The sequence below is a fragment of the Diabrotica virgifera genome, chromosome 8 (genome assembly GCF_917563875.1).
Source record: "Diabrotica virgifera virgifera chromosome 8, PGI_DIABVI_V3a".
Lineage (NCBI taxonomy): Eukaryota > Metazoa > Arthropoda > Insecta > Coleoptera > Chrysomelidae > Diabrotica > Diabrotica virgifera.
Window position 1 is genome coordinate 177,493,482 of NC_065450.1, and position 26,227 is coordinate 177,519,708.

Sequence of the window (26,227 nt, forward strand, 5' to 3'; positions counted from 1 at the left end):
CTTCCTATTCGTATTTTTATACTGACATCGTTTGCTGCAAAATGCTAAAATGATATACAAACACAAACGCTTTTTGATTTATATATTTTTTTACGGTTGAGTTGATACAAATTTTATTTCTCTTTTAGTTCAAAGACTCGATGCTATGCGGCTTGTTTCGTATCCGTCATACTCGCATCATAATGACCAATATTAAATGCCCGTTGCATAATACACTAAAATAATTTCGCATATTATACAGAGTGAGTGGGGAGGAACGCGCCAAACTTTATGACTATAATATACGTAAAAATAATCAAAAATAACTCATATGTTGTTATTCGATTTTCATTTGTTTCCTAGATACGGGGTGTTAAAATTTTTCTTACAAACTGACGATTTATATATTGCTCTAAAACCGGTTGAGGTGTGCAAATTAAATTTGGTGGATTTTGAGACATAGTTGGTGCACATGTTTTGACACACAATTAAGAATTTTATATTCACCATTGGCGCGCGTACAGGTAATAGTCTAAAAATTTTTAAACAAAAAAAATAGTACGCCACTGAGATATTTCAAATTAAAAATTATTTTTGAATTCTCTGTTCAATTTCTGACGTTTGTTCTATCTTCATGTTTGTTCATACGACGCTTCGTTTTCATGCAAAAAATAAAATATCTTAACGCTTACAAAGTATTCGAAATATGTTTCTACACATTCATATGTATAGAAACTTGGTCGAAAACTTTGTAAGCGTTAAGATGTTTTATTTTTTGCATGAAAACGAAGTGTCGCATGAAAAATGGGAAGATAGATCTTTTGTCACAAATTGAACGAGGAATTCAAGAAAGATTTTTAATTTTAAATATTTCAGTGGCGTACCATTTTTATCTTTAAAAAATTTCAGACTATTACCCGTACGCTCGCCAATGGTGAATATAAAATTCTTAATTGTATGTCAAAACATGCACAAAAACTATGTCTTAAAACCCACCAAATTTAATTTTCACATCTCAATTGGTTTTAGAGCAATAAATAAAACGTCAGTTTGTAAGAAAAATTTTAACACCCCGTATATAGGAAACAAATAAAAATCGAATAACAACATATGAGTTATTTTTGATTATTTTTACGTATATTATACAGTCTTCAAGTTTGGTGCGTTCCTCCCCACTCACCCTGTATACATGCCTTAATTGTACCCTCGTATACAATTCCTTCGGGTTTTCTTCTTAGGAATCGGATAAAAATTACATATAATAAACAGCTGGAAGCCACCCACTCATTAATTGAGGATATATCGCTCGATGAAAAAAGTGTTGTTTCATTATGGAACATTATTTTTCCGACTGACCTACAAGGAATACATTTTTAGAGATATTAGACCGTCACGGAATGATAGTCAGTAATTATGTCGCGACATTATGGAAATATTTGCGATAAAGATTTTTGCATTTTGTTAAAATTCTGTATCATTCTTTATCACGTTTTATTCGTAGACATTTTAAAAATGTTCATTTATATGTAAATAAATTCTAGTTTAAAAACAAAATACGTCATGAAAAATAGCACAATGCATTAAAAACCGACAGGTTATGGCAGAGTTACAAATATTATTATATATAATATGTGAAAATGTCATATTTTTATGACAGTCCTCTGGCCTTAGTAGACCTGGGGCCTATAGAGTCATGTTTAATTATCTTTATTTGTTCTCGCTGGCGTTGTACTATCTCGTTTAGTGATGTAACGAATGTCATTTTTTGAACATTCGCCAATAAGAATGCGAATGCGAATATCTGCTACCGACATTCGCGAATGCGGATGCGAATGCGAATATTCAGTTTTTTTTAAATTTGTTTCTATTTTTGTAATGTTTCCTAAATTTATAATGAAAAGTTAATTGATATTTAGTATAAATCAAGCTGAATCTTAAGCTTTATTACATAATACCAAATAATAAAAAAAAGTGAAGGCTGACAATGTGATTATACAAGGTTAATTTCTATCCATCTATTGCCCTTCATTTGTCCAAAGTTCTCGGTTCAGTGCTAATTCTGTGGATCTGGTCCCTGCGCATCTTTTTAGGTCATTCGACCATCTCGGCTGTGGTCTGCCTCTTCCTCTTTTGTAGTCCCAAGGTCTCCAATGAGTTATCGCTTCATTCCATCTTCCGTCTCTTTGTCTGCTGTTGTGTCCTGCATATTTCCATTTGAGGGTAGCTGCATGTTTGAGGTTAAGTTACCTTTTCTTAATAAAAAAAGATGAGAAGTGAATAGATTTTGATTTTATTAACCTAATATTATCTTAAAATTATTTTTTTTCTGGTTTTTATATTCGCAAAACATTCGCACAAATTTCGCGAATGCGGATGCGAATGCGAATATGCAAAAACATGCGAATATTCGCGAATGCGAATGCGAATACGAATATTCGTTACATCACTAGTACATGATGCATAGCTTACGAAAACGTGGCTCATGCTCAAGAATTTGTAAAAATTTGTTTTAGTAATATGAGACCCTTCTGTACATATCATCGTAATTATCTATTCATTTTTTAATGATGGAAAGAAATAACAGCGGATGCTATTTTTAACAATATAGATAAGAAACATGATAATAACAATTATTCTGGGTCATTGCTATCAATTTTTTTTTGTATACTGATATTAATTTTATGTACTTTCAAGTATTTCATAACTGAACTTTTTATTTTCATCTCGCACACCTACACTGGGGTGCAAAATTAACCGGACACCTTAAAAATGGGCCATTTTTGATGTCTCGAATTTCCTAAACCTGTTGTCCGATTTAAGTGATTTTTTAATATGTTCTGTAATATTTTTTATTCTTTATCAATATCGCTGTAATAATATTGTGGCTAAACAGGTAAATTTTCATTGCATACCGGGTGTACCAATGAAACTATGTTTTTTCTTAAACTTCGCATCACCCTGTGGAATATTCTAGCATTTATAAAATACTCAAATTAAAACCCAACTATTATAGCCTTATGTTTTCTCAACATTCTCTTTTTTGATTCATTCGCTTAAGTAGGACCATAAAAACGTTAAGAAATTTAACAACTAGCCATGTTCCTTATCAATACAGGGTGTTTCTAAATAAGTGCGACAAACTTTAAGGGGTAATTCTGCATGAAAAAATAATGACAGTTTGCTTTATAATGCTATGTCCGCAAATGCTTCATTTCTGAGATAGAGGGTGTTGAAATTTTTCTTACAAACTGACGATTTATTTATTGCTTAAAAACCAGTTGAGATATGCAAATGAAATTTGGTGGGTGTTAAGACGTAGTTATTGTACATTTTTTGACATACAAGTAAGAATTTAATATTCACCATTGGCGCGCATACGGGTAATATGAGGTCTTATATTACCCGTATGCGCGCCAATGGTGAATATTAAATTCTTAATTGTATGTCAAAAAATGTACAATAACTACTTCTTAAAACCCACTAAATTTCATTTGCATACCTCAACCGGTTTTAAAGCAATAAATAAATCGTCAGTTTGTAAGAAAACTTTCAACACCCCCTATCTCGGAAACGAAGCATTTGCAGACATATCGTTGATAAAGCAAACTGTCATTATTTTTTCATGCAGAATTACCCCTTAAAGTTTGCCAATTATTCTTTAAAAACACGCTGTATTGATGAAAAACATGGCTAGTTGTTAAAGTACCTAACTTGTTTATTATCCAACATAAGCGAATGAATAAAAAAACAAAATGTTGAGAAAACATGAGGCTATAGTTGGATTTTAATTTCAGTATTTTATAAATGCTAGAATATTCCACAGGGTGATGCGAACTTTGAGAAAAAAACACAGTTTGATTGATACACCCGGTATACAATGAAAATTTAACTGTTTAGCAACAATACTATTACAGCGATATCGCTAAAGAATAAGGCTATAATATATTAAAAAAATCACTTAAATCGGACAACAGGTTTAGGAAATTCGAGACATCAAAAATGACCCATTTTTAAGGTGTCCGGTTAATTTTGCACCCCAGTGTACTTTTTTTCCCATAGGAATTGCTAATAGGATTCGTTTGGGAGGTTAGTTTTAATTCTCATTTGACAAACGTCTTGCCCATCTTAGTCTACTTGTTTTTATTAAAGGAAGGATATTATATCCTTGCCATCTGTCATGGCTTTGTATTTCTTATGGAGATCAAAGTTATACGGCCTTCTACTGATGTCATTTTTACAGACTGCATCAAATATTCTTCTAAGGCTTTTCTTTCAAAGATAAGTAGATGAATTGCATTTGTTTTAGATTTAACCTTTGCAGGAACAGATGCAGTTGTTCTGTCTGTATAAGAATTTCAAAACATTTGTCTACTACCACCTTTCAAATGTATCAATTCTTTTTCTATCTGGAATTCTTTTACAATATTGGAAAAACTATAAAATTGGCATTAGTGTTTTTTGTCACTTGTGTGCCCATGACAGTAACATATTCTACATGTTTTGATCTCAACAGAATGGATAGTTGGAATTTATGTATCGTGTTTATTCTTAGTGTTCCTTATATTGGAGATTTCTAATTCGAAAATGTTTTATTGTTACAGGAGGAAGACAAGCCGACGATATCGTCAACTGGTTGGCAAAGAAGACGGGCCCTCCAGCCAAAGACTTGAGCTCCGTTGAAGCAGCTAAAGAATTCATCGAAGGACACAATGTGGTTGTCGTTGGTTTCTTTAGTGAACAAACCACTAGTAATGAAGTTGCCAAGAACTTCCTGAAGGTTGCTTCTGGTTTGGACGATATTCCATTTGGAATCTCAGCCGATCAAGCTGTACGTGATGAATTTGAAGCTGCCGACAACAGCATCGTTTTGTTCAAGAAGGTAGGTTGTTGATCTCATATATCACCTTTCTGTACCTTTCTGCACCAAAAGCAGTCGTTCTGTATTTCTGAAAATATGAAAATTTAAACTTTTTAACTATTTTAAAAACTTTGGCTATAGGTGCACTCTTTGCACCTGTGTCAACTCAGCCGACCGACGATATATGTTCTACCACGTTTCAACCAAATCATAGCTTACTCTCTCTTCCGCATATGAAACATTCCAGAATATCTGGCACATATAAAATCCCACTAAGTGACATTTCTTTTACAAAATGAGTTTTTGCGTTATAAATAATAAAATAATATTCTATACAAATCTCACCTGATCTGAAGTATGTCTTTTAGAAATAAAAGATTTTCAACAATTGAAAACGCCAGCTATGGGATTACGAACACTCGATACGAATCGTATCCGCCATGTTTTACTGTAGCGCCTTACGGGAAAACATGGCGGATTTCGTATCAAGTGTTCGTAATCCCACTACTGGTTTAGTTTTAGACCTGCTACGATGATCTGAGTTATTTGTTATCTATCTTATAGAAATATTAACTTAAAAGATGTTAAATTCCCCAAATGCCCTGAAAAATGTTTGTAACAAAAGAATCTTAACAATTGAGTTAATTATCTTCGTAGCCCCACTATCCTTCAGTCATCTCTTCTATTTTATGTTTAGACTTTGTATGTATGTTCTACATAATATCGACTATAAAACCTATTCAAAAGGGTGTACCTCTAGTGAAGCTCGCGAACCATAAGCTGGTAGAGAGAATTGAATATTTTGCAGAATTAGTTGTAACAAGTATTTCTTGTATATTTATTTCTTGGTATTCCAACCCTGTATGTGTATTAGATTGCCATGAAATCAGTAATTGCTTCTTCTGCAAGTGCCATCTCTGTGATAGGTAAGCTTATCATCATTGATATAGCAAGCTGTATCTCTCTTCATGTGTAATATGTCCGTGATATTCCAATTTTCTTGTTTTTATTATCCAATTATTTCTTCTCAGAACCTCTTTGTTTGTGATGTGTTCTGTCCATAATATTTTCAGAATTCTTCTATACACCCACATCTCGAATGATTCAAGTTTTTCATTGATTTCGCTTTCAAGGTCCAAGCTTCCATTCCATAAAATAAAGTTGAAAGACCATAGTACCTCGCCAACCTAACTCTTACCTCCAACTTTCAATCCCTTGTGTAGAGAGCTCTTTTCTCATTTTCTAGCCTTTCCTATTCTGATTTTTCTTTCCTAGAAGTAATCATTTGTGGAGTTAATGACTGTTCCAAAGGCATATTTGTTCACCAGTTCCACGTTGGTTCCGTTTATTAGAAGATTCTCGTTATTTCCTTGATTTCGTACTCTGCCACTCTGGTCACCAGTTTCTGAAGATCTTCAATGTTTTCGGTTAAGACGACAGTGTCATATCTAATGTTGCGTATGGGAACCCCATTTACCTTTATTCTAGCTGTCTCACTCTCAAGAGCTTTTTTTCAGGATCTCTTCCAAGTAAGTATTAAAAAGAATTGGCGACAATACGCATCCCTGTCTCACCTTACGTGTAATTTCAATTTCCTCTGACAGTTTTCGTTAACACATATTTTTACTCGCTGCTTATATTATAAATTCGATATGATCGTGAGGTCATTGTAGTCTATCTTCTTTGGTTTTCGGACATTCATTAATCTTGATTCACCTTCAGACACCTTTGTACCCAGTATTTTAAAGTAAAAAAAGAGCTTCATACATTCCTAAATTGTCCAAACACAAAGTGTGTATCATTAATCTCATGTCCAGTTTATGATATATTCGGTTATGGATTGCTTTTAGTAGTAACTTTAGCAGATGAGACATCAAGCTAATGGTGCGTAATCCCCGCACTAGGAAGCAAGTCAGGTCCAGGGCTTTTCTCACTCATTGTCTTTAATCCACGCAATATGTCTTTCTTCTTTTAAGAATATCTGCACTTATTTCTTCTGAAGTAAGTTCTGTATTCCTGTAATTGCTACTTTGTCATTTTGCAACCTTGGCATACTATACCATTATTAATAATTTTTAATTATGAAAATTTTAATAATTTTTATTTTTCAGTTCGATGAACGTAAAGTAGCTTACGAAGGTGACGCTGATGAAGATGCACTCAAGAAGTTCATCCAATCCAATGCCTTACCTTTGTTGGTAGAATTCAACCATGAAACGGCCCAAAAGATCTTCGGTGGTGAAATTAAGAGCCATTTGTTATTGTTCTTGAACAGAGAAGACAAAGACGTATATGAAACCATTTCCGAAGCCGCCAGATCCGTAGCTAAGCCATTCAAAGAAGAGGTAAGAGTTTTTGGTACAAAAGATAAATACGAAATAAATGAAACCAAAAATTTGCTTCTAAATCGTTATTTATTGTTTTTCAAGACAAATTATTATGATTTCATGTATTTATTATTAAACGCTTATTTCGTCTCACAGGTTCTTTTCGTCAGCATCGATGCCGAACAAGAAGACAACCAAAGGATCATGGAATTCTTCGGAATCAAAAAGAACACTGTACCAGCAGCTCGTCTCATCAAATTAGAAGAAGATATGGCCAAATACAAACCAGCATCTGACGATTTGACCGCCGATAACATCAAGAACTTCGTCCAAGACTTCTTGGATGGTAAACTTAAGCAACATCTATTGAACCAAGAATTGCCTGAAGATTGGGACAAAAACCCTGTCAAGGTAAGTTAGTTTATTGTGACAACAGTAGCGTATTCGCTCCGTGTGTGACCATGGTGGGGATACACGAAACTATGCCAGCGCCCGTAGCGGCGAAATATGACAACTTTGGCGAATAATGATTGAATAATTATTTTTTTCAACAGATATTTCGCTTATCTTATTATTGCCGTTTTGATGTTTATTATTTATATTTATATTTTCATACTGACTTTCTTTTCTTTCCTGCTCTGGTAGTATATTCATATCGCCATCTATTTCCATTTTGTGTTACACATACACCACAAAATTAATAGTTCAATAGACCCAGCTAATGTTAAAACGTGGTACTAATAATTCACACTGCCTAATGCTAATCGCTGATATAACTTAATTAACCTATGAAATGCCAATGTGTCAAAATTTGATAAATGTCATTAGTGTCAAAATTTCATAACAGTGGAGTAAACTTGCCTGCGGTTGGACCAATTACAAACAAGCATCACAGCGCGGTAAATTTGAATCACTCCTCTTGGTTTAAAAACAAACCATAATATCTGTATTATTTGATCATCAAGATGAATCATCTTTATGATTTGTTGGTCTTTTTGTTGTTTTTTTCTGAAGCTGTTTTCTTGTGGCATAATATTATTGACTATGTTTAATTGAAATTAACCATAATTTCAGTTAAAACACATTTATTTTGACTTTCGATTTCCACTTAAGAGGTCAGTTCTTTTCAGAACGATTGATTGAGAAACATTGATATATTTGTGTTACTCACCGGTGTCAACTGACTGGCTGCCATTTAAAAAGTCATCTGCTCTAATTGTATAGATAGTAATTAGTCTTTAACTTTTACCAGAGATTTAATCCTGTAAGGGCCGGTTGTTCGAACGCTAATCAACATTGATCACTATCAAATACTTAATTACTGTCACAACTGTCAATGTCAACTTTGGTTGGGTTGCCGAAAACATAATTATTGATGACAATTATGAAATTAGTTAATCAATTATGTTAATAATTGTTATGTTAATTGACTAACTAATCTCATAATTATAATTAACTATGTTTTCAGCAACCCAACCAAAGTTGACATTGACAGTTGTGACAGTAATTAAATATTTGATAGTGATCAATGTTGATTAGCGTTCGAACAACCGGCCCTACGTGTTACATTTTTACCCTGTCATATCTTTCTATGCCGCATGTTAGACATGCGATTCAATGGAGAATAGAGCCACTGCAAACTAAATGAGAATTTTGTTAACAACGTTGCCGCTCTCAACGGCAGCGGCTGTGAAAGGTAGGTACTTGTAGAGGATTATCGCTGTGAAATTCTAAAGGAGGATTTATTTATGATAATTCACAGAATGGCAATCCCGCTTGTAATATAAAACCATACTGTTTCTAACGTTTGAAACGGAGAATAGTTCTTTTTGTAATTACGTTTCATACAAATGATATAATTTGTTATTTTGATTGTGGAAATCTTTTTTTTTCGTATCCTTTTATCCTGAAATAGATTATTATTCAGTTCTGCAGTTTATTTTTATTTAGCATATGGCTTAAGAACAACACAGAATATATTTAGATTTATGCATTATACAATGCATCACAAACATATGTTCAGTTTTTTTTATATATTCGATTGACCCTTCGGTTGCCATTACAAAGTCTATAGGGTCGCCTGTGTATGCTCTGCGTGGGCAGTTCTGAACAATGTGACTGATCGTCTGTCTTGCAGCGCCGCAGTCACAAGAAGGCGAGGAAAGTTTACCCCATCTGTAGAGGGAGTCGGCGCATCTTCCACAGTTTGTTCGAATTCGATTAAGTGCTGCCCAAATCTTACGGGGATGTTTAAATTCGCTAGGTTTTCCTATGATGTCCGGTAGACTATGGTAATGCGGATCTCTCTTACTTTCCCAATCTTCTCCATCGGGTATTTAAGTCAAAGTTGGATTGCTGCAGCGCTTGAGCAGATTGTAGAGGGGTAACCTGGATCGGAGACAGTTTCCAAGAATATCAGAGATGTCGTTGTGGACTAGAAGCTGGCGACTGTCCATTATTTTGTTATATTCTTTAACCAATGCATGTTCGCGGCGCGTAGGTTGGGTGCTATATTACTAAGGGTAGGTAGCCACATTGTAGGGGTGGGCTTAATTGTGCCTGTTATCATACGCATAGCACGGTTTAGTTGGGTGTCGACCAGGTGGGTGTGCCTGCTATTTAGCCACACTGGTGCACAGTATTCTGCCACCGGATATATCAGGCCAAGAGCAGAGGATCTTAAAGTTGATGCTATGGACCCCCATGTAGTGCCGCAGAGTTTCTGTATTATATTGTTGCGTGTTTTCAATTTTGCTGCTGTTTTCGTCAGGTGTTCTCTAAATGTGAGCGTTCTGTCTAGAGTAACCCCAAGGTATTTCGGGTATTTATTGTGTTTCAACAGCTTGTTATTAAAATACACTCGCAATTCTCTGTTTGCCAGCTTGTTGTTGAGATGAAAAGCTGATACTTCAGTTTTTGTAGTACTTGGTTGTAGTCTCCATTTCTTAAGGTATTCGCTGAGGATGGTTAAGTCATTCGTGAGAGTGATTTCTGTAGTTTCTAAAGATTGGTGGCTTGTTGCAAGGGTCCAGTCATCAGCATATCCAAACTTTCGAGATTCGGTTTCAGGCATGTCAGCAATATAGAGGCTGAAAAGTAAAGGGGCAAGGACAGAACCCTGTGGAAGGTAATTGTTAAGTTTCATCTGTCTACTCGTCTCCTTTCCCATTATAACCTGGAAGGCTCTGTTTGTCAGCATGTTGTCAATGAGGTTAATTATCTTTCTGCAGAGAATAATACGGGCCAGTTTATATATTAATCCCTGTCTCGCAAACAGTATCATATGCCGCTGTTAGATCTATAAATACTGTTGCTGTCTTTTGTTTCTTTTGAAAACTAGCTTCTATAAAAGTTGTTAATGACAACGCTTGGTCCGTACAGCTTCGATGAGGGCGGAAGCCAGCTTGTTCAATGGGGACATTTTCTAGTATCCTGTGACTAATTTTGTTGAGGAGAAGCTTTTCTAATAGCTTATATACCATGCTGAGTAGAGCTATGGTACGGTAGTTCTGCAGTAATAATGCATCATCAATGGTATCAACGCTCGTTATGAGCCAAAGCCTTCTTCAGAACAATCCTCCATTCACCCCTGTCTCTGGTAAGGGCGAGGCCCCATTAGTCCGTTGCGTTGCGACGTCGCAACGTAACAACGCATTGTATGTCACACCTCCCTTGCGATGACACTGCCATTGAAGAACACCTTTGAACACCAGCGTAACGCACTGATGGGGCCTCGTTCCGATGCGTTGTTCCGTTGCGAAGTCGCAACGCACTAATGGAGCCTCGCTCTTACTCTTCGCCATGCTTTAACTCCAATAGATTTTAAATCGCTCTCTAAGTTATCTTGATACCTAAGTCTCGGTCTTCCTCTAGCTCATTGTCCAATAGGCCCCGTTGAATCAAAAGCTTCTCTGACTGTTGCTCCTTCCTCTCGTCTGATTGCATGCCCTATCCATCTAAGGGTAAGAACAGAACAAGTGGGTCGAGGTGGAGGTGTAGGTCGCGGTGGATGCTACTAGTTAAGTCGCGGTCGATGTCGACAGCACATAGCAAGGAGGTCACCTGCGCTGTCAGTCGAGCTAGAACCACTATCAAGTGAAGTAGTTTAATGAAATTTGAATGACATAATGACTGCTTTTGCGATGTTGTGTCAGTCAAGTGATGATAGTGATGAAATGTCCGCTGTACAGATCCTCCTTCATATTTCAAAAATTTACTAATTTAATTACTTTAGAAATTCAAAAATAAACTGAATACAAAAAAGGGATTGTATAAAAAGGGGTCTAGGACGTTTCATCGCCGCCGTTTCGATGCCGCCAGTTCGATGCCGATGCCGGCCGATTCATCCCCAGTCAATTAATCGCTATCTGATATATTTCCGAATTTTCGACAGTTACAATTATTAGTTATTTTTAGTATTAATTAGGAATTCTAGGAAATGCGAGATATGACGGCGATGAAATGGACTTGCGATGAACCGGCGGCATCGAAACGGCCGGCGATGAACCGGCGGCATCGAAACGTCCCATTCCGTATAAAAAGTATCAACTCAGATAGCGCAGGTAATGACAACTTGGCTTCGAACGGACCAATCACAGGGAAGCATCCTTGTAGGCCGCGCAGTAGACATCCATGTAAAACAAACTCTTTTATTTTCAAAAGCATCGATGTAAACCTCCTGGATGGCATCTCGCTAAACCTCCACCGCGACTTACCTGCTCTGTTCTCTTCCATTCACTACAATGTGTTTGTTTTACATGGATATCGACATCGAATAGTACGAAAAAGTACGACAACTTTAAAAATGTCTAGCAGTACAATCAGATTAGGCACATGGAATGTTAAAAGCCTCTATGCAGCAGGCAAGCTCAGTAACTTAGTTCAAGAGGTTATTAAACGCTTAAAAATTGATATAATGGGCATCAGTGAGCTCCGCTGGCCTGGAGCGGGAACATGTGAACAAAATGAAGGCACACTATACTATTCTGGAAGTGTAGAAGATGACGTACATCATAGGAATGGAGTTGGCATATTTATAACATCTAAATTCAAGAAATATGTAAAAAATTTTGTGCCTGTAAATGACAGACTAGCGATACTCCAATTAAATAGTAAACCATTTAATGTCAATGTTATCCAGATATATGCCCCTACTTCAGAAAAGAAATATGACAATGATGTTGAATCATTCTATAGTCAATTAAAACAGACACTTAACAATCTAAAAAGGAACGAAATCACATATATTATTGGAGATTTTAACGCGAAAATTGGTCAAGGACGAAGATCTGACCTGATAGGTGGATATGGACTAGGGGAGAGCAATGAAAGAGGCGATAGATTATACCAGTTCTGTCAAGAACATGACATGATAATCGCAAATACATGGAAGGGACCAGGAGATAACTCGCTTCATATAATTAGAAATCAGATAGATTATATTCTAGTAAACAAGAGATTTAAGAATGGTGTCAAGAGATCAACGACATATCCTGGTGCAGATATCGGTTCAGACCATAACCCTCTAATAGCTGACATCCAAGTGAAGCTCAAAAAAGTCGAAGAAAACCCCAAAACACCAAAATTACATATATCAGCATCCAACAAAACGCTAATAGAAAATGACCTGAATAATCAGCTAAAGAATTCAACAAATGAAAACAATACAGAAATATGGAACACGTTTAAAGATCTTACCTGGAAAGTAATGGAAAAATATACGACAACGATGCAGAGGCACAAAAAACAACAATGGATGACTGATGAAATCCTGGAATTGATGGAGCAGAGAAGAAAACTGAAAGATAACAAAACAGAATACAAAGAAAAACAAAAACTAATTAAACAAAAAATAAAGGTAGCTAAAGAAAAATGGATGGAGGATAAATGCAAGGAATTAGAAAAGTTGAATGAAAAACATGATACGTTTAATATGTTTAAAAAAGTTAGAGAAGTAGCTGGTCTTTATTATAAGAAAACTCCACATACTATAACCGATTCGTCGGGAAAAATGATAATAGACGAACACGAAATCCGAACTACCTGGTATAATTATATAAATGAACTGTATAATGATGATAGACCCGAAGAACTGGACAGTTTAGATGAAGGTGAAGGACCAGAAATACTAAAATCAGAAATACAACATGCTATAAAATTGGCAAAAAACAAGAAAGCCGTTGGTCCCGACAACATACCTACAGAAATGTTGAAGCTCATAAATGAGGAAAACATTGGAATACTAGTTAAACTTTTCAATGATGTTTATTCGACTGGTGATATCCCTGAAGATTGGTTAAAGTCCGAATTCATAACCCTACCAAAAAAACAACGTCCGAAAAACTGTAGCGACTATAGAATGATAAGCCTTATGAGCCACACCTTGAAAATCTTTCTACGTATCATCCACAGTAGAATCAGAGATAAATGTGAAGAAGACCAGGATGAAACACAATTTGGCTTCAGGAATGGACTGGGAACCCGGAACGCACTCTTTGCACTAAATGTGTTATTGCAGAAATGCCGAGATCAAAGGAAAGACGTCTTTGCTGTATTTATTGACTATGAGAAGGCCTTTGATCGAGTACAACATCACAAATTAATTAAAATACTAAAGGATAAAGGAGTTGATAGTCAAAATGTACGAATCATAGAAAAATTATACTGGCGTCAAACAGCGACAGCTTGCATAAATGGAAAATCAACAGAAATATGCAAAATACAAAGAGGCGTCAGACAGGGTTGTATACTGTCCCCACTGTTGTTCAATTTGTATTCAGATAGAATATTTAAGGAAGCGCTGCATAATTTGGAATGGGGTGTGAAGGTTTATGGAATTCTGATAAATACAATCAGATATGCAGACGATACAGTTATTTTAAGTGATGATATGAATGGATTACAACACCTTTTAAATGCCATTGACAGAGTGGGAAGAGAGTTTGGCCTAAATATAAACTGTTCAAAAACAAAGTACATGGTACTTAGCCGTTTGGCCCATCAAGATTCACGGTTATATGTTGATGGTCATATGATTCAAAGAGTACCCAATTTTAAATATCTTGGTTGCCATATTACTGAACAACTAGATCCAGATAAAGAGATAAAATGTAGAATCGAGATAGCCCGCACGACATTTTTAAAAATGAGGTCATTCTTCTGTAATGATACCTTGCAACTTCAACTTCGAAAGCGCATGATTAAATGCTACATTTGGTCAGTCCTCTTGTATGGTGTCGAAGCATGGACATTAAAAATATCCACCATTAACCGTTTGGAGGCCTTTGAAATGTGGCTGCACAGACGTATTCTAAAAATACCATGGACGGCTATGCTGACAAATGTGGCAGTCCTTAAGAGAGCAAATGCTACCCGCGAGCTGCTTGATAACATCAAATATAGAAAGATGGCCTATTTTGGACACGTAGTAAGGGGAGACCGGTATAATATTCTTCAACTTATTATGATGGGTAAAATCGAAGGACGCAGAGGAATTGGTAGAAAGCAGGCCTCTTGGTTGAAGAATATCCGGCAGTGGACAGGAATAAAGAAAGCAGAACACCTATTTAGAATAGCTCGAGACAGAGACAGTTTCGCCATGTTAATCGCCAACGTCAAGGGGACTTGATAGGGCACGTTAAGAAGAAGAATCGACATCGACCGCGACCTCCACCTCCACCGCGACTTCCACCTCCACCGCGACTTCCACCTCCACCGCGACCCACTTGTTCTGTTCTTACCCTTAGGCGTACGACCTTAATTAATTTTATGTCAGGTTTTCCGAAACTTCTATAGGACTTAAAATTATATGAGATACTGCTCATGTTTTAGAGTCTGAAAATATAAATTAAGAGAAAGAGAATTATACTTTATTGGATATCTAGTATGTACCAAAAGGTCATCCACCGAAGTCTTTTAGCCAAATCATAAATTACGATTTTTATGAAAATACCATTTTGCATGCAGGTATTTCTTCTTCTTCGGTCTGTTTGTATCCACTCCTTTCAAATGCCTCCCAATGAGCTCTCCACTCTTCTCTGTTTCTTCTCTGTTCTTTGGTACGATGTCGTTGAACCTCCATCGATTTGCATTACAATTGGTGAGTGGTTAGAGGATATCTCAAGGAACAAAGGTGACATGGTGCCAACTTGCGCTTTTACCCTGTGGTAGATGCCACCCCGTCTCGGGGGTGAAATTATTATTTTTTAAATAACCCCATAATTCATTAGAGGGATAAATTCTAAGCAAAATTTGTTATATAGTTATTAAAATAAATCAAAACTTTTTGAGTTATAACAGATCAAAGATTTTAATTTTTCGTAAAAAAAATGCATGTTTTAACCGATTTTTCATAAATAACTCAAAAACTATAAGTTGTTACAAAAAAGTTGTAATTATCAAAATTGAAGCTAATAAAAAATGAAATAAACTCCTTACTAGAAAAACCTTTTAATTTTAACTGAAAGTAAGTTATAGGTAATTGAATGTATATTTTTTTTGGCGAGTACCCAAATCTAAGTACTCAAGCTCTAACGGGAACATGATGGGAACATGACGGGAACATTTTACAACATAAACGTATTAAACATTTGTCAAAGAATTTAGAAATATCTATCAAATGAGCCCGCGAACAACTTGATAGCATTAAAAATTATGCTCAAACTATTTTTCAAAATTATTCTTTTAAAAATTTTTCCAAAAAATGTTATCTTTTTTTTTTAATAACTCCGTTAATCTTTACGACATCAGGTTTACTTAAAAACCATTTGAAAGTTAATTCCAAGTGCTACTAAACTACGTTGAATTTACTCTGTTAAACCTCTTAATTTTTTAAAAATAAAAGTTTTTAATGGCCCCGTTTACATGGTTCTCGCAGCAAAATTTAAGTTTTAAACGTTTCTATCTCGGTTATTTTTTACCTTACAAAAATAGTAAAAATGTAAAATATTTTATATAGAAAAAAATAAAATTTGGCTATATATCATTTTTTACGTGTATTGAGTATTTTGGAGAAATTATCAAAAGAAAATGAAAATTAAGATAATTTTAAAAGTTCCGATTTTTTTAAATTATATCTTTTTTCAAAAGTATGCATTCTAAACCGGTCAAACTTGTCGAAATCATTACTTATGCTAATATAAACATGTAAACATAATCCTTCTTGTAAGCATTACTATACCTACATTTTCATTTTTGTGGAAATGACATATGTTTTATATTTCACTTTATAACTTGCTTAATTTTAATGCTATTAACTTCTACTGGAGCTCATTTGATAGGTACACTGACCGGCACAAAAAACGGCCACCCCAAAAAATGGGTCATTTTTGATGTCTTGAATTTCCTAAACTTGTTGTTCGATTTAAGTGAATTTTTTAATATGTTATAGCCTTATTCTTTAACAAAATCGCTGTAATAATATTCTTGCTGGACAGGTAAACTATCATTGTATACCGGGTGTACCAATCACACTGTGTTTTATTCTCAAAGTTCACCACACCCTATGGAATATTCTAGTATTTATAAAATACTGAAATTAAAACTCAACTATAGCCTCAGGTTTTCTTAACATTCTGTTTTTTAATTCATTCTCTTATGTTGGATAATAAAAAAGTTAGGTACTTTAACAATTAGCCATGTGCTTTATTAATACAGGGTATTTCTAAATAAGTGCGACAAACTTTAAGGGGTAAATCTGCATGAAAAAATAATGGCCGTTTGCTTTATAAACACATGTCCGCAAATGCTTCGTTTCTGAGATACTGGATGTTGCATTTTTTTCTTACAAACTGACGAGCTATTTATTTCTCTAAAACCGGTTGAGATATGAAAATGAAATTTGGTAGGTTTTAAGAGACAGTTATTGAGACATTTGCAGACATGTTTATAAAGCAAACGGTCATTATTTTTTCATGCAGATTTACCACTTAAAGTTTGTCGCACTTATTTAGAAACACCCTGTATTAATGAAGAACATGGCTAGTTGTTAAAGTACCTAACTTTTTTATTATCCAACATAAGCGAATGAATCAAAAAACAGAATGTTAAGAAAACGTGAGGCTATAGTTGAGTTTTAATTTCAGTATTTTGTAAATGCTAGAATATTACATAGGGTGTGGTGAACTTTGAGAAGAAAACACAGTTTGGTTGGTACACCCGGTATACAATGATAGTTTACCTGTCCAGCAAGAATATTATTACAGCGATTTTGTTAAAGAATAAGGCTATAAATATGTTATAAAAATCACTTAAATCGGACAATAGGTTTAGGAAATTCAAGACATCAAAAATTACCCATTTTGTTGGGTGGCCGTTTTTTGTGCCGGTCAGTGTATAACCAACTACTTTGACAAGTGTTTAGCAGGTATGTATATTTTATAAAAAGCATCGTTTTCTCGTTATTTAAGCTTGAATATTTAGATTTGAGTACTCGTCGAAAAAAATATACACTCAAATTATTCATAACTCACTTTTAATCAACATTAGTTCAGTTTTTTAAGTCAGAAGTGTTTTCAATTTTTTATTATCTTTAGTTTTGGTAATAACAATTTTTTTGTAAAAGCTTATAGTTTTTGAGTTATTTATGAAAAATCGGTTAAAAACATGCATTTTTTTCGCGAAAAATTAAAATCTTTGATCTTTAATAACTCAAAAAGTTTCGATTTATTTTAATAACTTTGTATAACTTTTGCTTAGAATTTGTCCCTCTATGGGACAAATATGTCTGTATGGGATTATTTTTAATAAAATAATTTTCACCCCCGAGAAGGGATGGCATCCATCCCCGAGAAGGGTAAAGGCACAAGTTGGCATCATGTCACTTTTATCCTTGAGGTATCCTCTAACTACTCACCAATTTTCATGAAAATCAATGGAGGTTCAACGAAATCGGAGGTAAAAACCTTCAGTGACTACACTACTAAGTCGATTGTGATATTTTGAATTTAGCAGGTATTACTTAGTAGAGAATTAACGTTTAATATAAAATAACTTAACGAAATAATTATTGTTCTAACTTTGATATTCACTACATATTTTTTGCAGGTGTTGGTTAGCAGCAATTTCGATAGTGTCGCTCTTGACAGCTCAAAGGACGTCCTCGTAGAATTCTACGCTCCATGGTGCGGTCATTGCAAGAACCTCGCCCCCATCTACGACAAACTCGGAGAACATTTCAAGGACAACAGCGACGTTGTTATCGCCAAAATGGACTCCACCGCAAACGAATTAGAACACACCAAAGTTGTTAACTACCCAACTATCAAATTGTACACCAAAGGCAGTAACGAAGCCGTTGAATACCTCGGCCCAAGAACATTCGAAGGTCTTTCTAAATTCGTAGAATCTGGCGGTAAAGATGACTCCGAAGACTCTGCTGAAGAAGATGCTGAAGATGATGACGCTTCCAAGAAAGATGAGTTGTAGAGTGTAAAAGTGCATTTGTTAGTTTAACTATAAAGAACTTTACTTATATTTTTTTAGATTTGTTTTGTACAGATTTTTGTGATTTTTTTACTATTATCGTTTTTTCAGTTTTCTCATGATTTGTTCAGGATTTAGATTTATTTATATTATCGGAATAGGAAATAATTAACTCTCCATTTATTGGAGAATGTATGAGACTGGTTGTGTTCCGTGCTGTCATTGTTGACAGTTGTAAATCCTCCGAACATTTTTTTATAAAGTTGATAATATATTTTGTGGAATTATGTATAAATAATATTAAATGCGGCTACCACTCACAATACTTGTTTTTATTTCCCCATTTTATTAACAGCTTTATTTATTAGCATTACCTTACCATATTATGATCTCTCTATGGTATTGGTCTACAGCCTGAACGAAGAAATAGTAGATATATAATAACACAAGCCCAAGAAAAATTTGGCCCTAAACATGAAAATGAAGAAAAAATTGGTAAAGGAACGAAATAAAAAATCGAAGATCATAGAGTACTGAAAAGTCAAGGAAATGTTAACCCACAAGAAATAAAGCCAAAAATAGAAAAATCCCGTAAAGCTATCAGACGGGATATTAGAAAATAAAAGAGGGAGAAAATTATAAAAGCTATAGAAGAAAACAAAAGCATGAAAGCATTGAGGAGAAAAATAGAAAATGACAAAGAAGAAATCTTCCTACTTAAAGACAAAAATGGAAATATAGTATTACTCCGGTCAACTTACACATCCGAGGTTACAAAAATATATATCAATCGGTTTTAAAACGTCTTGCGACGTTGTCCGATGCCTAATTTCCATGACACTATCATCCCATTGACCCTCTCTAAGATCTCTTGCGCTCATCGCTTTCGTTACTCCCTCTCTCCAAGATTTCTTGGGTCTTCCTCTCTTTCTGCGGTTTGGTGGTACCCATTGCATAATTATTTTAGGGAGTCTTGAGTTATCCATCCTCTGGACGTGTCCGTACCATATCGGCTGTTTTCTTTCTATGTCTGTTGTTAGAGAGCCGTCAACCCCCATTCGCTGTCTTATCTCATCATTACGTATTCTCTCTCTGCGTGACAGTCCTACGGATCTTCTGAAAGCGTCCATTTCTACTGCCTCCAGTTTTCTTCTGTTGTTTTCGGTTATCCGTCAAGTTTCTGCTCCGTACAATAGACTTCTTTTAATAAGAGATTCGTAGATATTGATATTACAAATATGATATTACAAAAATTACCATCATAAATGACATCTAAAAAGTCATCATAAATTCGACCCGAGCTAAAAAATTTACGCTGGGTCAATGGTCACCAAATATAGTTCTTAGCGATTTTCAGCGAAACGGTAATTATCATATTAAATTAGTTCTCATAAAAAATGTGGATTGGGTCTATAAAAAATGTCTTATTACTTTTTTCCTAAGAGCCAACGTTTTTGAGATACAACGATTCAAAAAGTTGTATTCGTCATAATATGTTTCCACACCACCTTTGAGGTAGTGTACTTAGCGCGTTTTTTAACGTGGTTTCTCCAGTAGGCCTATTCCATGAATCTGTTTAATTTGAAGCTATTGAATAATTGATATTGGAAAGGGTTAAAAATGATAAAAGTTATAAAAAGCGGTATAAATTAAAAAAAAAGGAAATTTATCCAACTGGTTCATAATTTTCTAGTACTTCTGCTTCACCTTGTCCTTGTTCTTCTTCTTCACCTTCTAGTTCTTCTTCTTGTTCATCCTGGGTGCAAGTAAATTGCCCCAATAATGGCACATCGCATGGCTCCTCGATAGAATCAAATAAATCCTTAATTGTTGGTGATTCAACATTGGAGCACGACCGGTTTTGACAATTAGTACATGCTACCGAACAAAACAGTCCAACTTTTTTGCAACCACATTTAACGATACCTACATCACTTTTTACAGTTGTAAAAAATTGTGTTAAGGAGTTTTTCCGGCGCAGGTGGGAGTAAAGTTTGAATTGGTTCTAATGAACTGTCGACTAATTTCCATCCCCAGTCTTTTGGATCTAGCTGATAACCAAGCCACACTTGAACTTGGTAATATACCCGAAAAAGATGTTGATGAGCAGCCGCTAAGGCTGGAGGAAGACAAGATAATTGCACTTGCTTTTTATTTCGAGTATTTTTAAAGAAACATGCATATCGAAAATTATCTAAGCACCTAGTTTTTTTAGGCGCTCTATACATCGACAGAAGAAAGCTAATTCCGTTGGAAATAACTTCTTGTGGAGTTGAATTAGTTTTTTTACAAACTTCAGCACATTCAAGTAATAGGTTTAACACGTATTTTAACTCCGGAGTAGTACTCAAGACTAATTAATACCTCGAGGTTTTTTAATTGCAAATCAAGCGCCCGCTTGATTGGCAATTAAAAAACAAAGGGGTTTTCGATACTGTATTGCAAAAAACTCTTATCAATCAATGTTCAAAGGATATCTTCTTTTACCTTGGCAACATCGAAATTTTCAGTTTTTCACATAGTTTGAGGGTTAAAAATGGCCGATTTCGCAATTTTTAAATTTAATCACTTATATGTCAAAAACTATCAACTTAAGAGAAAAGTCACTAAAGACCTTTTTTTGTTTGAAATGATCCAAAAAACCTAAAAAAACTTTGTACGATGCAAAACAAATAATTTTAGGAAAAAAACAAAAAAAAAACGTTTAAAAGAATTTTGACCCACTTTTGGACCTGGCAACATGCAAATTTGTTAAAAGGGGTCTTTTTTGAGTAAGGTTGTGCAAAAAATCCGAATCGGAATATTTTTCCTAGCGGATGCGCAGTGGCTTTCTGGACTAAAAGTGCAGATCTCGAAGAGATGGAAAATGAAAAATTTGGAACTCAGGAAATATTGACAGAAATGAGTTCAATTTTTATACTTGGGGGTTTTGGAGGTCAGTGAACATAAATTTCATGACGACAATGGTCTCCGAGGTATCTGGTGCTCAGGGTGGAACTCATCGCCTGGGACGATCGAATAATTCGCGAAAGGAAGATTGGATCGAAAAACTGAAAAATACGTGTTCAATATTTTTTAAAAATCTATCGAGTGACACTAAGCACGACCCCCACTCCACCCCCTGAGTTGGGGTGGGGGTAACTTTAAAATCTTAAATAGAAACCCCGCATTTATTATTGCAGATTTGGATTGCTTATGTAAAAATAAGCAACTTTTATTCAAAACATTCTTTCGAATTGTGGATAGATGGCGCTATAATCGGAATAAACGATTTATCGTGATACCATAGGTAGATTATAGAAACGGTCTAATATCTTGAGAAATACACTTCCAAATAAAAAACCAAAAAATACGTGTTTAATATTTTTCAAGAATCTATCGAATAACATCAAACTATCAAACACGACCCTCCACTCCATTCCCTGGAGGTGAGGTGGGGGTAACTTTAAAATAAAATAGGAAAGGTATCCTCATGTTTTATTGCAGATATGGATTCTTCATGAAAAAATAAGTAACATTTATTCGAAACATTGTTTAGAATTGTTTATAGATGGCGCTAATAAATAGTGTTTTCCGATTATAGCGCCATCTATCCATAATTCGAAAAAATGTCTCGGAATAAAAGTTACTTTATTTTTACGTAATGAATAAAAATCTGCAATAACAAATGGGGGTTTCCATTTAAGATTGTAAAGTTACCCCCACTCAGAATATAGCTCCATCTGTCCACAATTCGAAAAAATGTCTCGAATAATTGAAGAGCTTATTGCAACATAATGGTAAGCCACAAAATAATAAAACCGAGATATCAATGTTTAAAGTTTTAAAAAAATCTAAAAAATATTGGTTTAAATGTAAAAACCTGGACGCTTGTTAGTTAGTTATATTAGTTATTAAAATACATGTACATTTATTATTTCACAAAAAAAACACATATTTATATTAAAAAAATAAGTTTATTAAAAAAATATGTGGCTTAACATGTTCTTAAATTTAAAAAATCGCAATACAAAAAAATCAACTAAGTTATGTTTCTACAATTTCCACTTCTTCATTAACTTCAGAAGCTGCGTTTAACTGATTATAAAAAGTGTGGTAGACTGGCGGGATATAAGGTAACAAACTTTTTATATTGTCCAGTTTATTTTTCGCAATTTTCAGAGGTTCGTTATATTTCTTGGGAATGTTTGACAACTCTATTATTGCAGGTCTGCCTTTCCGTAAAACGGAATTTTCTTCGCCAATTTCACGTGAACTAATAATCGTATTGGTTTTCTTAGAAGTATACTGCTGTCCCGAATTACGATTACGGCTTCTTTTTCTTTCATTTCGATCATAGTTTTCCTCATTTCGTTGTCTCCATCTTGTTGGTTTTTTCTTCTCTGGATTAACCTCCTTATCTTTAAAAAGTCTGGGTATTGGTTCCTGCAATTCATCCTAGAACAACAAAAAGAGACTGTATTACACTCTAGAATTTGCGAATATTTCAAAAATTTTATATCAATAACTCGATAAGCCACATGGCATACCATATTGTTCCATGTAATATATATGAATATTTTTGTGCAAAAACATGGTAAGCCAAAAAATCAGAAAATAAAGCTTACCTCACTAGATTGAGACGGAAAATCATCGCCACTGGGCTTATAGTCTTTGTCTGCTACACTGTCATCCCTATCATCAATAAAATTGACATTTAAACTGCTATTTTCGCTTAAAACCGCTCTTAATTCAGCACGTGCACGTGATGTCGACGCCATTTTAAAGTGGCTTACCACGTTTTACGCGAAAAAGTGAACAGAAATGGGCGATTGTATAAACACGATACAGCAATAACTCCGCCATCTATTGCAGTCATCACCAAATAATTTTTATATGGCTTAACATAGGTTTCTTTAAATACATAATGCAATAAAAGATAATTCTGTAGAATTGTGGCTTACCATTATGTTGCAATAAGCTCTTCAATTTTTGAAAAAGATTGAACACGTATTTTTCAGTTTTTCGATCCAATCTTCATTTCGCGAAATATTCGATCGTCCCAGGCGACGAGTTCCACATACGCACCAGGTACCTCGGAGACCATCGCCCTCATGAAATTTGTGTTCAGTGATCTCCAAAACCGCCAAGTATACAAATTTTGCGTCAATATTTCCTGAGTTCTAAATTGTTCATTCTCTTCGAAAATGCATTTCTTCATGCACAAAATTTTTTGCCGGAGATCAACTTAGTTCACAAAATCGCCTGACACTCTCTCGAATCGAATGCAAAAAGTTGGCTGACGATATATCTTACTGCACAAAATTCTTAGGTTTAATGCTTCGTTGTCTCGCCTATATATCACGGGAGGAAATCCAAGAGCTCCGGGGAAGATGGTGTAGTGGTAATATTAAAAGAATGTGTGTGTACTTTGTACGCACGTAAGAAGTTATACTTTTATTATTAGGGGAGTGCAATTAGAACGAAAACACGCATTGTTTCGGAAAAATTCATACAAACTTATATTTTTCTAAAACTTTTTTTGTTAGTTTATATAGGTACATGTTAAAGTAAAAAGTTCTACTCGCAGATTTGGCCGCTAATTGTTTATTAATTGTTTAAACAATAACAATTGTTTTGTATAAATAATTTTAAAAATACCGTTAAATTCATCATTTTACTTTGATCAAATATGTTTCTATTTTGTTTTTGATTATGCTGAATCCGAATATGGCATTGCAATTTGAAAATTCTTATACAGAAGCTCTTATACAGTGTGTCTGCGTAGCTAGGAACCACATGGAAAACTTTTTTATTACCAATTTTACGAAAAAAAGTTATTCTTCATAAAATGCTCTGGATAGTCAACAATCTAAAACTCAACCATCAGATATCAAATTTTATCAATGTTATACGAGTTATGTCAAAAATATGAATTTCGTTAAAGAGTAAAGTACCTTTATATTACAGAATATCAAAAAATGCTATTATGAAAACCTGTTTGAAATTAGAAACTATGTCAAAATATACAATTACATCATTCTAATCGAAAAAAAAAAATCAATTTTTTCTCAAATTCGGATACTTATCATCATTTTATTACAATTATGATAACTATTTTATTCACTTTTACGAAAAAAAGTTATTCTTCATAAAATACTTTCCCTGGTCTAAAATCTAAGATACAACCATCAGATTTCAAACTTTTTTAATTCTATACGAGGTATGTAAAAAATATGAATTTTTCTTAAGAGTTAAGTACCTTTATTATTCACAATATTTTAATTAGAAGGATGTAATTAAACACTAAAACAAATTTTTTAATTACAGACAACTTTTCTTAATAACAATTTTCGATATTGTGAAATGTAAAGATACTTTACTCTTGACTGAAATTCATATTTTTTGACATACCTCGTATAACATTAATTAAATTTGATGTTTGATTATTGCATATTAGAATATTTACGATGCAGAGTATTTTATAAATAATAACTTTTTTTCGTAAAACTGATAATAAAAAAAGTTATCAAGAGGTTCCAAGTTACGCCGACATACTGTATAAGAGCTAAAAAAATTTTTTTGCTAAACACTTATTATTGTTGAAGCATATTATTAAATGTATTTTAGGTAAATTTTACAGAAAAAAGTGTTGATCACTTTGTATAAACATTTGTTTAGCTGGTAATTTTCGGATTTTGTATTACATTTTTGTTATCTTTCTTAATTTTCTTAAATAGAAATAGTTTATTTCATTTCTGAAGTAAAATAATTTAGTGCCTTTTAAAGATTACATCCTAAGCTTTACAAAAGCACTTATAAAACTGTAATAGATCTGTTAAAACTTGAGTAATACCGTCTTAAAGTGGTGGTAATTCTATAAAACTACGAAGATTTCAAAAATTACATTTTTTGAGATGTCATATCATTTGAATTAAATTTTTGAGATTTTTTTTTGAATAAAACATCATTTAGCAAGATGCTTGAAATGTAAGTTGTGCAAAATTGAGAGATTTCTAAGAAAAATTGTATTACTTAGTTACACATTTTTAAATCATTTTTAAACAAAATTCATGTAAAGCTCACTTTCCGCCCACACCGTACTTATGCCCATATATTTTATTTCTTTCGATTATAACCATAAGATAGCTTAATTATTCTTTTTTCATATTCAATTTGTACAATTTTATTTGATCCATTAGTTAAAGAATTACATTAAAATAACTCAACCGTGCACTGCGCCGTACGTTAGTTTACAGTGCGCCAATGTTTGTGAGAAGGGTGACTTTAGCGTTATAAATAAAAAATTATAGAAGATACAGATTTAATTTTAGAAGATTCTTTATATAAGGTTTTTTTGTAAAATTGTCTGAATTTTTCAATGGTTAAGTCAGTTTTTGTCTAAAATTTATATTTTCGGAGTTATTTAAAAAAACATCTAATTTCGTAGTTCATTTGTTTAATGAAAAATGAAGAACCCACTTCTCGAGTAAAACTTTGTGATATGTTGTTTATTAAACATTTCTTAATGAAATTACAAAAAGTTCTATTTTGTTTGATTTTTTCCGAAGTGAAAATCTATATGCACTCCCCTATACCTACATGATTTAAACGAAATAAATATACTTTCAACGTTATTTGTTTTTTATTTAAAGATTAAACT

The 26,227-nt window shown here is 34.0% G+C and overlaps 1 protein-coding gene across 1 annotated transcript in view; it reads left to right on the forward strand.

Moving 5' to 3' along the window:
- Positions 1-18,908, forward strand: part of LOC126889682 (protein disulfide-isomerase-like) — a 53,135-nt gene extending 34,227 nt beyond the window's left edge. The window contains exons 3-6 of the mRNA XM_050658201.1: positions 4,581-4,858; positions 6,949-7,182; positions 7,321-7,575; positions 18,208-18,908. Coding sequence (XP_050514158.1) covers positions 4,581-4,858; positions 6,949-7,182; positions 7,321-7,575; positions 18,208-18,588 — 1,148 coding nt within the window. The 3' untranslated portion in view covers positions 18,589-18,908. The remainder of the gene's footprint in view (positions 1-4,580; positions 4,859-6,948; positions 7,183-7,320; positions 7,576-18,207) is intronic.
- Positions 18,909-26,227: the final 7,319 nt, after the last annotated feature.